This window comes from Dunckerocampus dactyliophorus, chromosome 6, assembly GCF_027744805.1.
Source record: "Dunckerocampus dactyliophorus isolate RoL2022-P2 chromosome 6, RoL_Ddac_1.1, whole genome shotgun sequence".
Taxonomy (NCBI): domain Eukaryota; kingdom Metazoa; phylum Chordata; class Actinopteri; order Syngnathiformes; family Syngnathidae; genus Dunckerocampus; species Dunckerocampus dactyliophorus.
Window position 1 is genome coordinate 33,692,169 of NC_072824.1, and position 18,040 is coordinate 33,710,208.

Below are 18,040 nucleotides of genomic sequence, written 5' to 3' on the forward strand. Positions count from 1 at the left end.
GATCATATATACATTGTTACTCTTAAAGTCATTATCCTCTGTTGAACCTAATGGGATCACACCCATATTAACAGCTGGACTAAATATTTATTAAATATTGTCCCCTTTTTTTCATTGTTTTTCTTACAATGATTTACCTAAAAGTCACATTTAATGATTAATACTGGATACTGAGAAGATATTTCTTAAAATTCAAAGGAGAAGTCACTGCAAGCACAGATGCTGCAGGAAAAAAGCATAAGCTTGTGGGAGGGACAAAAAAGTGAGTTAAAAAAAACCTTAGTTAAGTTTCGAAATACAAATTAATTTGATTCTTGGTTTGTTTATTTAAAATTGGCCATCACTTCATTAAAATAAAGAAATATTTTATTTTGATCAGGGCCTCTCAAATTCTTGCAGTGTAATAATTGCATCCGAAGTTGGCAGCATTATGCTTCACGCTTTTGCACTTGCATGCATCACCTTTTTAGAGAACAAGTCACCAAGAGTGGTCAAATTTAGCAAGAACATCGCAAAGTTGGTAACATTGGTTACTGGCTGTCCATAAAACACCACAAAGGCACACTGACCCCTAGCGGTGTCACCCAGAACTGCAGTGCCAACACGCCTGCCAGTATTATGACAAATGATAGAGGTGAATCTCTCCGTAACCTCTGAGGGACATTTTATGGCATCAGGAAGATTGAGGTTATGGGGTGGGGTGTCAAACTCGTGCCATGGAGGAAACACTGCGGGTTTTCTTTCCAGCCAGTCACTAAAGCAGGTGATTTTAATGATCAACACCTCTTTCAGTTTGAGGGAAGGAGCTCATCAATTAAATCACCTGCTGTAGAAAGTGTTTGGAGAGAAAACCTGCAGTGCTTCGGCCCTCCATTGACACGTGTGCTGTAAAGGGATGGAATGAGTGGATTGTGGTTGCTGTGGTCTCACAGGCCGTGTATCCTTGAGGTGTTACAGACTGAGGGAATCGTAAAACCCTGGAGAGGCGGACATTTTGGAAACAAAAGGAATGTTGGGGATCAGCTGCTCAATAAGATTCCCTTACTTGCTTTTTCCACAACTTGGAGAAAGCAGATATTAACATATACAGCTCCAAACATGTGAATAACATTATTCTGATCTTACCGTCTTTGTTCGTCTGTGAGTGGAGCCACCACTGCTTCTTCCTGGTAATGCATTGTGCTTAGTGGGAAGCAAGCAGCTCCATGCAGGTACATGTAGATTTAGTAGTACCGACAAAGAAGCAAAAGGAAGACACACCCACACAGGATTCTTGCGCTTGATGCAGTGTGTTGCAGGAAGAAAGCAGTCGTTCTCCATGGCCCACCTATCCTGATGCAAATGTTGATCCATTCTGGACCTTGTCATACATTGAAGGTTTCAAGGTTTAATGAGAGCCAGCGTGCCTCCATTCATCTGGCAGCTTTGTTCTCTCACAGAGCACCATTACTGACAGCAGCTCCCTAATCAGATCTATAGAATCCCTCTGAATGTCCACTGAGCTCACCGTGGTGGTCTGTGGAACAGACACTCTTGCATGCACACACACACGCTCGCATGCACACACACAGCTTCAAAAAGACACACATGGCTGTGATTCGTTTAAATTCCCCTTCAATGAAGCATATGGCACAGTTCTGGCAGTGGATGTTATTTTTATTGTTATGTTTATTGTTGCCTTTGCAACCTGATTTTAATGCTGACACTTAACTTGACACTAAAAAGATGAAGCAGTTTCAGTAAACAATGCATGTGGACGCTGAAGTGCTGAAGCTGAACTGAAATATACAACGAATGTTGAAATATCCGAGGAATGTGTTGCAATCTATTCTCCGACTGAGGGTTGAACCAGTAACGTTCATGTTGGGAGACGAGCACACGACAACCTGAGCCATGCCACTGTGCACATTTCCACCAATAGGGGGTGGCATTGATACTGTTAGTTCACTTTTCAATGGGAAAAATGTCACAGAAAATGTTGAATTATGATAGATAGCCTACATTTCAAATCTAATCTCTTTGTATCTTCATTTGGATATTAAAATGTGTTGGGGTTTTGCTTGACCTTGTCACCAGGTTTCATGTTGATGGGCTTTTGTTGATGTAGTTTTTCGTTTAAGGTGCTCTTTGGTTTGCGACAATCCGTGTTACGTTTTGTGGTTGCAATCACGCTCTCATAAATGTCATAAAATGGTCATTTTGGTCCGTAAACACGAGACCCGCTGGAGAAGCAGTTCCAACACGCCAGAGAATACTCAGCACACGCAGCACAAGAATGCAGTGTGTGCCTCGTGCTGGCTGGAAGTATACAGTGTGCACATGCTCAGACACACTGAGGAAGAATAACACCACTTCACTTTTTTACGTCATTATGTACCCCAAACCACAGTGCGCCAAAGAAAAGGAAAGTCATGGCAACGAAATGAAAATGAAAGCTTAGAGAAGACACGCCCACCAATAATGGCCAGCTCCAGCTTGTCTCCGAGCATTGTTGTAGTCACTTTTTAGTCATGCTGTTGGTTGATGTTTGTGGCTTTGGAGTCCACGCAGGTGGTGAGACGTGGGCAGTATTCGCATGGGACAATCAGTGGGGGTTGAGGGTGTCGAAGAAGCTTTTTTCTTTTTCTGCATTTCTCTTCATTGTGCTCTGCTCAAAGGAGCTGATTCCATTATGTAAAGCAGTCCTCCAGGCTGGTTTGTCCAATTTGTTCCCAGCAGGACAGCTGGGTGTTAGTTTGAGCCAGGGTCCGCTGAGCTGGTCTTTGCTCTTATTCCCATTGGGAGTTCTCCATAGACTAGACGATAGGGCTCCATTGCTACATTCAATAGACGTGACTTGCCCAGCAGAGACAATGGTGAAGAACGGTGCCTTTGACACTTGGTAGTGAGGCTAGGCGAGCGAAGAACCTTGTTGTTGGGAAAGTTGTCTTCCCATGGAACATTGAGGATCTGTCGTAGCTCAGATTTCAGCTTTCAAGGTGATGTGGTCTTGGGAATTTGTATGGGTGAGGAGTTTTAAATTAATGTTTGTTTAGGAGATTGGTAGGTATGTCAGAACGCTGTTGCAATAGTCAACGCAAGATGTGGTAAAAGCATGAATGAGGGTTTCAGGGAAAGAGGGAGTGGTGAAGGTGGGCAATGTCCAGTTTTAATGACTTGTTTAATGTGGGGGGGGAAAGGTGAGTTTGCTGTCAAAGATGACTCCATAGTTCCAGCAATGGAGTGACGGTGAGAGGGTGGAGTTGTCAAAGGAGAGTCTGAAGTCTTTGGCTGTTCAGGTGAAGGAGGTGGGGCCTATCATGAGGATGCCTGATTTGGTACAGTTAAGTTTGAGGAAATGTTTGCATCCAGACGCTGATGTCAGAAAGACATGAGGACAGGAGAGGTGATAAGGGGAGCAGAGGGTGGCTAGAAGGAGACATACATACTTACATATATCATAATTACTAAAAAGAAGAAAAAAACACAGATCATCGCTGCCTGGAAGCCCAATTTCTTGTACTCTTGCCTCCTCCTCTGCTGCCTCCTTTTAGCAGTAAGTCTACAAATCTTCAACATTCTACTGTTCCCCAGTAAGCCGTTTGTACAGTTAACTTAAAGGAGCGGGGTCGTCTGAGGGTGGAGGTTTTGCTCGAAACATCTTAACTCATTCAGGGAGGCCCTGATGTATGTCTGCTGTTCAGGAGACATCTCCATATTGAGATAGATGAATGCCCTCTAAGGGTCTAGATGGCCGTGATACGTCTTAGCAAGGTCAAGATGGCGCTGCTTGTTATCATTGTACAGGACAAGAGAGATGGGTGTTGTTTGCATTAGACGACCGTATGTTTACAGAAATAAAACTCCTATTCTCCCCCCTAAAAGAACATTTGACATGCAGTACAAGGGAAACCGACCAGTGCAATTCTGTTAAATATCAACCTTTCACTTGATGTGTTTCTTTGTTTCTTCTTCCTAAATGTCTTCAGAGGAGAACTACGTAACAGTACAGCCATACAGCAGTCAAGGGAAGGACGAGGTCAGCTTTGAAAAAGGAGTCACAGTGGAGGTCATCCAGAAGAATCTGGAAGGCTGGTGGTACATCAGGTGAGTGCCACCCATCCAATACAAATGTGCTGACATAAGCACCGCCTCTACAATTTTCAAACAATATGCAGTACAACCTCGCACATTCGTGATTTAGCGTTCATGGCCCTGCAAGTTCGAGGAAACAGTGAGGGAATTTTGACATTGACTTATTCAAATTACATGGGACGACCTTTTTGTTCAATCGTGCTTTCTTTTCAGTGTGGCTGAAATAGTAGAAATGGTATCTTTTTACACTCAGGTATTTAGGGAAGGAGGGATGGGCCCCTGCCTCCTATTTGAAAAAGCTGAAAGAAGACTTCAGCCCTCGCAAGAAGACCCTGTCTGGCCCTGTGGAGATCATCGGAAACATCATGGAGATCAGTAATCTTTTGCAAAAGAAGTCAGTCAGTGAGAAGGACGTCCAGACCGACGGAGAGGGAAGCGCCACACCCGAACGCCACATCTCCAAAAGCGAGATCAGCCTGCCTATGCCCTTCAGCTCTGAGATTAATGCTGAGACGGGCAGGAGGCTGAGCGCAGGCCGTGATACCAACAGTCCATGTCTGGGCATTGCAGCAAGCTCTGCCCGAAATGAAGCCAAAGCGAGAAGCGAGCAAGGGTCACCAGCTGTTGCCAGAGTCGCGCCGCATAGAGTTGAAATTGGTGAGTATTTTTGGTGTTGTAGGACTTAAATACTGTATGTTATAGAAAAACATGAATATGCTGCATTTATGTGCTACTCAGTTTTTTTAGTCTGATCATTTGATTTTAAATTGTCATTTTCTTTTTGTGGAGGCTTTAGCACATTTGGTAAGCTGCACTGGTGTGGAAAAAACTCATGTATAGGTTTGAAGTACATTTTACTGCTTTAGTATAGTAGAACTCCAAAGTAAAACGTACTTGTTTTACTATATTTAATATCTACTTGATTAATGTCATGTATTTAGGATTTTACACAGGAAAAAAAAAGAAGTAGACTAATAAACTAAAAAATAATACCATAAATACATCAGCATTAAATAAATCTATCATTCATGAATAGGTTTCTACTTGCCGCTTGCTTAGTGAGAGCGTGGCTGCGGGACCATACAATGTTCCAGACACAGTGCACTTGCACGCACTCCACTGTATTGCTGTGCCTTCTATTGATTTTTTATTTTATTTGAAAGTACACATTACCTAACACATGACAAATACTGTCCCTGCATATCGAAGAAAATAAATAAAAAACACAGTGGTGGACACACAAAGATGTTTTGTGGATTGCTTATGCATTCAACCTTCAGTATTTGATATGCACATGATGTACGTTTTAGATCCATCAGACTTGAAATATCTTTTGCACATACTGTAGTCCCTCGTTTATTGCACTTCATCGTTCCAGACCGTGATAAGTGCATTTCTGCCAATTAAGATTCCTTATCTATACATGAAATATTTTTATAGTTTCATAGCATAGAAAACCTGTTTCCAACCCTCTCAATAAGGTTTTAACATCATTACAGCCCTCTAGACATGAAAAACACCACCTTTACACTCCTATTACCCAACATAGTAGACATAATAAGAGAAAATAAGACCCAGATAACTCATGCTAGTGTGTGTTGCTGTAAATGTGTTCCGATGCTAGGAGACAGGAAGTGACGTCGGGCGTTCATAGTCGAGTTTTTAACATGGCGTGTGTTATGGCTGCAACAGAAGCTCGTGTTAGGGATTATTTTGACTGTTGTGAGATCATTCAAACCTGCAATAAAAAGCCTGTTCTGGCGATCAAGCCTGGTGCTTGTGTGTCTCACCCAACATTACAGTAAATTACTGACACCCAGTGACCAGTGTAGAATACTACATATCATCTGTGAATGCATCTTTTCAATGCCTTATATTTCTATTTTGGACTTCATTAAGCCATTTTTATGCTTGAAAATGCTTCATTTAGGCACAAAATCAGTACAATTTGTTTAAATATGCATATTTTTGACTTAATAATAGGTAGTATTCAATCACGAAACAACGTGGTTTATTAATATATTTTTGAAAAACTGTGATAGAGTGAAGCCGCAAAATTGGAAGCATGGAGTGGCGAAGGATTACTGTAATTTGCCATTTACATCAGAAGAACTTGACTTTGCTAAAAGAATAATAATTGAGTAAACAAGATGGTCATAAAAACATCTATTTTGACACTAACACAAACGCCTCCCTCACTCACGGTGTAACCAAAAATGGAAAATGCAGTGTGAGTGGACTATGTGGGTATGGAAGAAATGCTTTCACGCTTTTATACATAAACAATAGTATTTTGTGCTAATTTATAACCTGCAAGGCATGCTGGGTAACGTCATGTCGGGGAAGTGTGTGGGGGCTTCCCAGCATGCCAGAGCATGTGAGAACAAAAATATTTTTTTCCGTGCTGCTCACATACTAAGACATAGACTTCAACACTACGTCCATTGTTTTCTTGATTTATCTAGTTTATTTCATTAGAGTTAAATGTTTTCTGACAAATGTGACGACTCGATTTCTTAATTCTGATTTTTGTGTTTATCCATAAGGGTCTCCAAACTTGAGACAAAAGCCTCCTCCAAGAAGGGACACCAATTTGGTAAGACCTTTCTCAAAGTATGCTACAGTGTTCCCACGACGGCAGCGTGTCAGCTAAACACGTTTACAAAAGCATATTTAAAAGGTCATTTTAAAACTATTTAGCAATTGTAATGCTTTAATAGGGCGTCAGCTGTTCCTACCATAGTTCTTCAATCAACTCATATTTTCAAAAGTTCAGCCATAACCAAGTCATGCTGTGAAAAGCATGACTTGACCTATTTGTCACATTAAGTCAAATGGCTTTAACTCAACTCAATATTATTATTAGACTGTGTAATGTCAGCCAACATGTCATTCTTTGCCTTCCAGGGGTTCCAGTTACCTAAACCACCAGAGCCACCCGCCGTGGAAGCGGAGTATTACACGATTGCTGACTTCCAGTCTTCCATTTCTGATGGCATCAGCTTTCATGGAGGACAAAAGGCTGACGTAAGGCACTCTTAACACTGACTAGGAGTGCTTGATGAATGAGAGTATCGCAATTTCATTGCGTTTAATGTACGTTGTACTTTTAATGACAAATCAATGCTGACTGAGTGATTGACAGAGTTTAAGTGAACTTAAAGTGGAATACTAACGATTGTGAGGATTTTGAACTAACCCACCAACGTGTTGCCTTCCACGTATTGGACTGCCTGCAGTCACAAATATCAGTGGCAGGCAGAAATAAACAGCTTCTGGGCTGCAATTTGCTTCTTGAATGAACTGACTGTTATAAAGCCCACACATTTTTCACATGCTTCAGCTTCTTTTTTGAGCGTTGTGGCCACTGTATTTGGCGGTCCTTGAACACACCATAGTTGTGTGGTGTGTGACTTTCTCCGACGCTGCACAGTGTATTTTGTATTCTTCCTTTCGCCTCGTCCCTGTTCACCAATGTTAATGCTGTGCATGAATGCACAGAGGTGAGGTTTAGTATTGTTGTTAGTTCTGGAGATTATTTGAGCTATTTGAGCCTTGGTTTTCATAATTATTGATGATTATCATGTGATACGATTATGCATTGTTCTACTGATCGTTTGTATGCCGTGTTGTTTCAGACCACAGAAAAAGAGCATAAAGATCACAGTTCACCACAGCTTGTCACCACTGTTATTGATGTGTTTTAAAACAGCCCCTACAGAACCGCAAACCAGTGAATCTTACATGGACCTGGCATATGTGCATACATGCATGAAGTGACAATTAAGGAGGACATTGTCTTCTGTAAATATTTCCTTTTCCAAGCCAATCATTTCTATAATCATATAATTATTAATTCATTACAGTATTTAAAACTAAGACGTATTATTGTGTGCTTATTGTGGTGTGTTTTTGAAGTGTGCAGGAGTAGACGGTACACGGCTTCAGGTCAAATGTCTGAAGGAGTATAGGACTGTGAAAAGTTTGGGAACCACTTCTCTACATAGACTTCTGATCGGTTATATGTGCATTTTAAATTGAATTTTACACATGAACAAACATTTACACATGCAAAACCTGCCGTTACACAACATCTTGTCATGACAAAGCAGCTTCCTGTTGAAAATTGTGAGTGAATTGACTTGTGAGACCCATGAGCCTCTAGTGGGTTCATAGGTGCAGCACTTTTCCCCCTGCAGAAAGTGCCATCACACCACTCATAAAATCTCACTATATAAAACTTAAAGGAAAACTGCACTTTTTAAAAAATGTTGCTCATCATCAACAATCCTTCTATCAGACATGAACACACGTCTTCTAAAGATATAAAAACAGATTAAAAAGAGACAACTCATTACTGCACGTAATGGGAAACACATATTCCACCTATAAAGCCTTCTGAAAAAGATGCCAAAAGTGCAGACAGCGCTCCTTTTACATATAATGTGACGTGCATATTAACCAAGCTACATCGACATTGTTGTTGTTATTATTGTTGTTAACTTTGTTACGCCGATCGAACTACGTTACTGGCTTATCCACACCACATTGGCTAGCTTTTAGCTGGCTAGTGACTAGCTTCACCACACACTCGCCTGCAGCGCGTCACACTTCCTCAAACCACTACCAAAAAGCTCAGGCTACATATTGGAGCTGCCGCTACTGCTGCTGTTTTTATTTTTGAGTTTGGAGGAGATAACGCTATGTTTCTATGTTGCTATGTGAAATCAATGCGCTGAGGAAGGACGTTCCGGTAAGTAAAATACTTGGGTATTCCATGTTATCATGAATGTACCTGGTACTACATGGTCACAAGATGCACATAAAACCATAAAACATTGGAGGTTTTTGGAGGTGGTTTAATAGCGGTCTTTGTAGGCGGCAGGGGTGTGTCCCATTACGTGCAGTCATGAGTTGTCTCATGTTTTTATATCTTTAGGACGCACAGAAAAGAGAATGACTTGTGTTCATGTCTCACACAAGGATTGTGGCTGATGGCCAACATTCCAAAAAAAGTGCAGTTTTCCTTTAAGGCAGAGATAAGAATTTAGAAATATGTGAAGGAGTAGATGCCGAACCGCAAACAGGCATGGACTATAGTGGACAAAAATCCCTCTTCAGTGGAAAAAAAACAACATCTTTTAAATAATTAAATAAATTGATCAAATGTCTTTGAATAATTTATTTGATCAATGATTTCACAGAAAAAGGAGAAAGAAGGGACATTGCACTGTTTAAAAGAGTATCATTCTTGTTGTGTAGGTGATAGAGAAGAACCCTGGAGGCTGGTGGTACGTGCAGATTGGAGAGATGGAGGGCTGGGCCCCGTGCTCCTACATTGACAAACGCAAGAAGCCTAACCTCAGCCGTCGAAGCAGCACCCTAACCCGGCCCAAGGTTCCACCCCCAGCCCCACCTGTAAAAAAGCACGATTCTGAGGAAAGTCCTCCTCCTTCCACCTGCACTCTGAAAGTATCAGACTCCCTTAAAAGGTCTGTGTATGAGGAACCTGAATACGATGTTCCTGCAGTTGGTTGTGAGGGTGAATCAGACACTGATTCTCTCAGAGGTGACCACTCCTTGGATGTGAAGCTCAGCAGTATAGTCAACAAGTATTGCAGTGCCCCACCCTCAAGTAAAGCTTCCCCTCCTGTCTGCAAAGAGTCGCCGGTTTTCAGTCATCGCAGGGCTTCATTTAGATCTGACGAAGAAGCTGCTAAAGATGAGTCCATCTATGAGAATGATGCCATCCAACCTAATAGTGGCACTGAAGAAAGAACAGCCAAAGTGTCCAGTGAGCCCAACTCTCCAAGGACCTACCACTCCTCTACAGTTCCTCGCAAACTCTCTGGATCATCACCTTTGCCTGGTCGACTCTCTAAAATCGCAACCCCAGAGATGAATAGGAGAAGTCAGACTCTTGGTAGACAAATACACATTAACTTCCGGTCTCAGGAGAACAGTCCCCACTCCTCTTCAGATGAATTGAAAGGCAGAGGCCTTAGCCGGGATGTAGAGCAGAGAATAGGCCAGAGCCCTTGTACTAGACCAAAGCCTTCTGTCAGACCTAAACCACTTCTGAGTAAATCAGAGCCTCAGAGTCCCGAGAGGAAGGACATCAGCTCCCTGAGACGCCAGCTGAGACCCACGGGTCAGTTACGACATGGCCCCAAGCCTTCTCGAGGGGAAGACTCTGAATCAGCCTCTGTTATCTCATCCAAGGAATCAACGTGTTCGCGCAGTACATCAGATCTTTCGACTGTTTACTCAAAAGGAAGTAATTCTGACCTAGAGGGTTCATGTTTGTACCGTGCCCTGGATGCTTACAAGAAGGTGCAGGACTCTGAGATCAGCTTTTCAGCTGGAGTAGAGGTTGAAGTTCTGGAGAAGCAAGAGAGTGGTTGGTGGTTTGTGCGCTGGGGCTCTGAGGAAGGTTGGGCTCCCTCATACTTCCTGGAACCTGTCAAGCGAGTGGTGGATACTGCAAGGCTAGAATCGGATGCTAGTGTTGGGAGCAAGTCCAACAGCCTAGAGAAAAATGAAAAGCAAGTTATGGCTCGGAATAATATCAATATTAAAGGTCTGGCCCAGCAGCATCAAGGATTGAGGAGAAACACTCCACCAATTCCTTCCAAGCCTCCTGGTGGCTTCTCCAAGCCATCTGGGATGGTTAATGGAGGTGTGCGGATGAGGAATGGTGTGCGTCAAGTAGCAGTGAGGCCTCAGTCTGTATTTGTAACATCAACACAGCCAACTAAGGACACACATTACATGACTGGCTCTCTGAGACGAAATGACTCGCTTGGCAGAAGTGACCACTATGGCTCTGGTTCTGCCACACTTGGCGTCCGCCGAAATGCCTCTTTCAGCACAGTGCGGCCACATGTGGTGGTGGAAAGTCAGTCAAGACCCTCCGAGCGCTCTAACTTGGGGTCCTCAGTGAGCGGATTCAGCTCAAGCAACGTACAGGATCCCCTTGGCAGATTTAGCCAGCGCAATGGTATCCCTGTGTCTACAGTTCGTCCCAAACCTGTAGAGAAGAGCCAGCTGATCCAGAATAACCTTGGCAGGGATGTGTACGTGTCCATTGCTGACTACCGTGGTGATGAGGAAACTATGGGATTTACTGAGGGCACCTGTCTGGAGGTCTTGGAGAGAAACCCGAATGGTTGGTGGTACTGCCAGGTACAAGATAGCCTGCTACCCCGAAAGGGCTGGGTCCCATCCAACTACCTTGAGCGAAAAAAGTAAAAGCCATCTACACTTCACATGAATTTCATGAAGACCCCTCTCTATTTGATAAGGTGGCATCATTCCTCAAAAACGTTACCCTCAAGCAGTACGTCCTTCAATATTGACAACTCAGAAACGACGTTTCGTCTGATAAAGGAGGACAGTTTAAATGCTGGTTTACTAAAATATACAAAGATGAGTGTGAAGTCTTCTGAGAGGCTAACAGAAAAGATGGGTCGGCCATATTTGACGAGGACGAGTGATTCCACTTAACAAACACGGTGTGAATGGGAGTACGAGCCTCTCAAAGGCCTTTTCTATTGTTCCATCACTGCTTGTGATGTGTGATTAAGTGCCTTTTGTGTTGGATCACCTCAATGGAAGTGCAGTACCAGATGGTGGATGGAAAGATGGAATATCAACCAAATGTTTTAAATGTGCCATACAGCTATGAACAACACGTGTCTAGTCCCAGAACCCTTCAGTGGCTCCAAGATGAAGACGACGCAGCAGTGGTTCTGTGGTCGGTCCAAGACTCAAAAAAGATCTTTAATTGGTCACTTCAGATCTCACCCATCAAGCAAAGAAAACTAATGACTTATTTGTTTTTAACATCTTTGGTTGATGCCTTCCTTAGACAATTATTTCTGCTTTCTTGGGACATCTGTTATCTGCCAACAGCTTTGAGTTCTGAAAGAAGAATCGACAATATCAGGTGACAATACTCAAAAGTCACAATTAGTTTCATTCATTCCCGTTTTTACAGTCCATGCAAAGAAACAGCAATCAGTCTCGGGTGTAACAGTGTTAAAAATAATGGCGTTGCTATTGGTTTTCACCAAGGGGGTCATCTAATAAATGAGTCTTTTCATTCGTTACCCACAGGGAAATGTGGCGTGTTCTTACATATCATATCAACGTTCTGGACGTCACGTCAGTCGCCATTGTTTACTTCAACACAGGAAACTAAATAGTTAGTCAGAGTTGTGGTTGCTCACCCTCAGGAAAATACTGCCCACTAGCGTTGTGGTAGAGAATTGCAAGATCATTACTCAGCCTCCTCTCTGAACGGCACACGTCACTGCAAAGCTAAATCCCAACTACTTACATATTTTAAGTTTTTTCAAAACTGGTAACTCATTACATTTCTGAAGTAGCCAATCCATCACTGAGTTAGTTTTTTAAAGTATAATTATAGTAAAATTAAGTGTAATTCCTTTTTGAAAGTCATGTGCCCCACACTTGTAACAATACGCATCATTTTGGTTGCAGGCCCATAATTATCACATCAAATAACAGTAATAAATCATACTGTTTTTGTTGAATGCAGCCTATTATTACTAAGTAATATGCATTGAAGCAAATTTGATGTATTTTACCTAAATGAAGTATTTCCAAGTAAATTAACTAAAATACAAATATATTCAGAATTTGGAAGACACAAAGACACAAATATTCTACATGGGCTACTAGGTGTCAGTAATGTTTGGTGAGAGACACAAGCACCAGACTTCATCGCCAGAACAGTCTTTTAATGCAAATTTGATCTCTAAATAGGCACATCGATCCCTAACACAGGCTACTGCAACACATAACCCCAAATCCCCTGGCACCACAACACACGTCTTCTTTTGTCTTTTTATGTCTACTATCTTGGCTAATACGAGTGTAAAGGTGACTATAGGGGTGTTATTTCATGTCTAGAAGGCTCTAATGTTATTTAGAAGGACGTAAACGGGTTTTCTTTGCTCTAAATATGAAAATACTACATTTATAAATAAGGAATCCTATTTTGCAGAAAATCACCTATCCCAGTCGGGTCTGGAGCCAATTAACCAAGATAAACGATGTAGTATTTATTGTACATCAAATAAGGTTTTGACCTGACAAGCATTGTAAAACCTGGAAGTATCAGGGATCATTTTATCATAGCTGTGCAGGATGTTTTAACCCTCAAATGAAGGTGAATGACCTGTCAGTTTTCAGCAACATTTAAAAGAAGTTACGTAATCACAAGGAAGTAAAATGTTCTACTTTCTACACTTTGAGCATGTTTGAAATAAATGACTGATCAAGACTGCTGAAATATCGTCTAATGAGCAACGTGTTAACAGTTTGTTGTTATTAGTCGTAGTGTTTGTGTCTGCTGGACAGTAGGATTCATGTGTTTTGGCAATGTGTGTTTTTCATGTTAATTTAAACGTGATTGCACAGCTACAATGACGAGGAAAGAAGTGATTCCGTTTAGTGAATTGGTGCACTTTAAAACCTTTTTTGTTTTTACTGTGCATTCATTTCAAGATGCAGTGAACACCGAGTATCGTATTTCTGCTTGTTTCCACAATTGAACTCCTTGGCAATGTTTAGCCAGTTAAAATGGGGAAACGCTGACCTCCAGTGGATGTGAGAAGATACCGCAACATAAAAAATGAAAAAAAATGTTAATTTAATTTAATTTATTACTATCATGATTATTTATCCAGTCCACACAGTTACCACAGTGCAATAACATGCACTGCTGGTCAGTGAGTAAGCCACAAACTGTACAAAATTGGATGCTTTATTTGGTCTTTTGTGAAAGCAAAGAGCAGCTATGACGTGTTTGTTGCACATGCTATTATTGGGCAATCATTTCTTTGTGAAAAGTTGATTTTTGTCTGCTGCTGTGTGCTGCAACTTGAGCAAATCACGGGCACTTCCTTCTTCCTTATTGTTCTTTACATAATGCCTGATTGAAGATATTGAGGACCTATGATTAAAAAGCATCAGGCAACATGACAAGACGAAGGCATTAAGTAAATGTGTGTCACTTTTTGCATCTTTTCAAAGTACATATTCTTGTTTTAGGTCATTTTAGATGTGTGTCATTTTTTTATTGCTAGTTTTTGTCAGTTTCTGCCTGAGCAAAAATGTGCAATGTTTGGTATACAGTGGTTCCCTGCACTCGCAATACCATTTTTGTCATTAAAATGTCTTTCTCTAGAAACGCGATGTTTATTATGATTATTCTGCGACGTTCCTCACCATGCATGAAAAGTCAGCAAAATTTGTCACAAAGTGTGTCACGTCTGGCAAAAAATGTGATATTTCAGGGGTCCCGAACCCAACCTCCCAAAAGTCACACAGTAGCGCTCCCTTTAAATTTTGAAAAAATGAGCCCCTGCCACCAGTTTCACGAAATTTGCTGGAGCTGTCAAGTCACTCATTCACCATTTATAAATATGTGCTAATACAATGCCCACATTTTTTTTTACATGTTTGTGTCTTATGCTTCATTGTTTTTTTTTATGAACGGGTGAGATTTCGCACTTCGTTCAGCGGTCCTTGAACTCACCACAGTTGTGTGTTGTGTAACGCAAATGTACCTTCGTTGGGCTACATTAGCACTAGCTTCCACAGTCAATCCGGCACCTAAACGATATGTCGCAGCTAGCTAGCATCTAGCACAGGGGTTTCCAAACTTTTTCTACTGAGGGCCACATACTGAAAAATCAAATGACGCAAGGGCCAGTTTAATATTTAGTTTTATACATTTTATGAAAAAAACTGCACCTCAGCCAGATAGATCCTTTATTATTAGAGTTAAGAGATGGAAAAGCGTACTAGTGTGAACTTGACTCTTTTACCCATTTTTGCTGTTTTTTTTTTTTTTAATTCCAGATATCTCAACTTGTTAGACATTATTCCCACAACTTTTTCCAAAAATTCCATGTTATTTTTTTGTTTTGTTTTCATAATATTATGACTTGGAAAAAATCCTTTAATATTTCAACTCTGTGCTTCTAAAATGACCTTATTTTTCCTCCATTTCTGCTTTTTTTGGGGGTTTTTTTGTTTTTTTTTTACATTTTCCAACTATATCAACGTTCATGTATTTTTTTTTTCCTCAATGATTTTATTCTCATAATATTGTGACTTTATTCTTGTAAAATTGGGACTTTTTCTTGTTGGATTACAAGTTTCTCTTAATTTTTTGACTTCATTCTTGTAAAAAAAGATAGATTTGTCCATTTTTGCTGTTATTTTAGTTAAATTCTATTTTTTAAATGTGCTGCCACTGGCCAAAAATGGGCCCCGGGCCCACTTTGGACACCCCTGCTCTAGTGCTAGCCTGATGACCAGGCTAAAGGGGAGGGGGAGGAGCGGGCCGTGTGTGAAAAGGCGTATCAACGACTCAGCCATTGAGCGGTGGGAACCCCTGTGGCTCTACTGTGCGGTTGTGTTTTTTAAAAATAGTAATATGGATGTCACTGTACACGTTGGCATTCCCCCTCTAACCAGTCATGAGCTTTTCCACTGATTTCATGGATACCATATCTGTGTTGTCTAAAAAAGCATCAAAATAAAAGAAGAATCCGTGTTCACTGGACCAAAGCGAAAGTGTGTCACATACGGTGGACTTCATGTAACAAGAAACATGAGGGTCTCTCATCCTGGCCAAAACCAACAGTGTCCCCCTTCTCCCTTTGCCGTTGCTGCCATCTGGATCTTCATCACACATGGAGAGTCATGGCCCCAGTGGGCCGCTCTGTCACTCTTGTGCTTGGATGGAATGTTGAGTATTTGATGTAGTTTTTCACTTCCTCTGCAGTGCTTCATGGATGTATGGACAATGACTTATCAGTGGGTACCGTTGCTGCACCTTCAGCCATTTCAGCATTTTACGTGATCATGTTGGATGGCAAAAGAGGACAAAAAGTTCTTTGCAAAAGCTTGTGAATGCAACGCCTCGTATGAATGAAGGTGTTTCTTACACTCAAATATTTGTCGTGATCATTGCCTTTTTTTCTACAAAGTCTTGAACAAGTTCAAAGAACTCGTTTATGTTGACGCCCCCCCGGCTGACGTTGACATAAGCGATTGTCGACGTAACCCAAAGCAAAACCAGCCGTTGCTTCCGCATTTCCTTGTGACGTTGGCCAGAGAGCGTGGGTGGTAATAAAGGACTTCTGTTTGTTGACATGGCTTTGTTCCTTTTGTGCATGTATATTGAGATCTTGTCTTTTCAAATTTGATATTATCCAACAGCATTTCCAGGTTAATACTGCCATGCTTACTTTGCACAGAACAGGAAGTGACTGCACGCTTTAATGCTGTGTAACAAGACCATAATCCTTTGCCACTTCTAATTTTATGGCTTGTATCAGTTTTTCAAAAATACATGAATAAATCATGCTGTTTCCTGGTTTAATACAGCCTATTAGTCAAAAATATGCATTATTAAGCACATTTTATTTTTTCCTAAATGAAGCATTTTCAAGCATAAAAATGGCTAAATGAAGTAAAAACACAAATAAAGGCACGTGTATATGTACGTACGTATGCTACACTGGTCACTAGGTGGCAGCAATGTTACAAGCACCAGACTTGATTACCGGAACAACAGGCTTTTATTGCAGGTTTGGATGAGCTAACAAAAACCCCTACACAGGCTGCTTTGCACCCTTAGCCCACGCCAAGCTAAAACTCTAAACCCCAACGTCACCTTCTGTCCGCCAGTGAAGCACAGGAGTGTAAAGGTGACTATAGGGGTGTTATTTCATGTCTTTCGTGGCTCTAATAATGTTTAAAAAAATGTGTTTGGAAGGTCGTAAACAGGTTTTCTAAGATCTAACTATGAAAATTTGCTATTTAGAGATACGGAATCCTAATTGATGGAAGTTCACTTATCACAATTGGCCTGGAACCAATTAACCGTGAGCGGGACCGACTTAAGCGCTTCTATTTTTGTTTGTTTTTCCAACAGACATGAATCCAGAGTCATAAACACAATAAAAATGGAAAATGAGATCAGCGGTCAGTTTGCGTAAAATGTCCTCAAGTCAACAAATGATATGGCTAAATGGTGTGTATGGCCTCAACATAGCCATATGCACTCCATGCTGAGCTGGACATGTGGAGTTTTTAAAAACCCCAAATGAATTGTGATATCCTCCAGATGTGTCTTTGCTTATTTCCACAAGTGTTCATCCAACCAATAGTTGTGTGGTTAGTTGACTTTCCCCTGATGTGTCCGTCCAACCCCACAACATTGCAACATGGAAATGCAAGCATCCTCGCTCTGCTTATATTTGAACCGATGGATGTCACCTCTCGTGAACGCACCTGCTGAGGCAGATTCCTCCTCTTTCGAGTGTGTGCGCTGTTTGAGGAGATGGTTTTGCATTTTAGACAGTTTTGAGAGTAGGTAGGAAGGTGGAAGCAAGGTGGATTCCAGGCTTGATGGAGTCCAGAGAGGTCAGTCTCTGTCCACTTTCTATGTCCTCTGGCCTTTCATCCTCATGCAAAAGCAGGTTTTTGTTTTTGTAAGACAGAGCTGGTGTACAACTTGAGCTAAAACGGAGCTTTTTGGTTTATGTCCTAAAACATGTTTAACAACAGAAGAAAAGGCAACATGATGCAGTGAGTCCCTAAGGTCTGGACATAGAATGTACAGTAATACCTTGTTTACGCGGTGAATTGGATCCAGACCCGACCGCGATAAGTGAATTTCCACCAAGTAGGATTCTTTATTTATAAATGGAATATTTTCGTAGTTAAAGCATAGAAACTGTTTTAAATACAGCTTTTAACATGATTATAGCCCTCTAGACCCTAAATAACACCCCTATAGCCACCTTTACACTCCTATTACCCAATATAGCAGACATCATCAAACAAAATGAGACATCTTAGACATAAATAAGGTAGACTTGACAGCATACTTCTGTGGTAGCTAGTGTCTCATCAATGT

The 18,040-nt window shown here is 41.3% G+C and overlaps 1 protein-coding gene across 12 annotated transcripts in view; it reads left to right on the forward strand.

Annotated features, from left to right (window-relative positions):
* Window positions 1-16,267, forward strand: part of sh3pxd2aa (SH3 and PX domains 2Aa) — a 99,124-nt gene extending 82,857 nt beyond the window's left edge. For all 12 annotated transcript variants that reach the window (XM_054778668.1, XM_054778671.1, XM_054778667.1 and 9 more), the window contains 5 exons: window positions 3,969-4,086; window positions 4,328-4,731; window positions 6,621-6,670; window positions 6,982-7,101; window positions 9,337-16,267. In XM_054778668.1, the coding sequence (XP_054634643.1) occupies window positions 3,969-4,086; window positions 4,328-4,731; window positions 6,621-6,670; window positions 6,982-7,101; window positions 9,337-11,325 (2,681 nt within the window). In that variant the 3' untranslated portion in view covers window positions 11,326-16,267. The remainder of the gene's footprint in view (window positions 1-3,968; window positions 4,087-4,327; window positions 4,732-6,620; window positions 6,671-6,981; window positions 7,102-9,336) is intronic.
* Window positions 16,268-18,040: the final 1,773 nt, after the last annotated feature.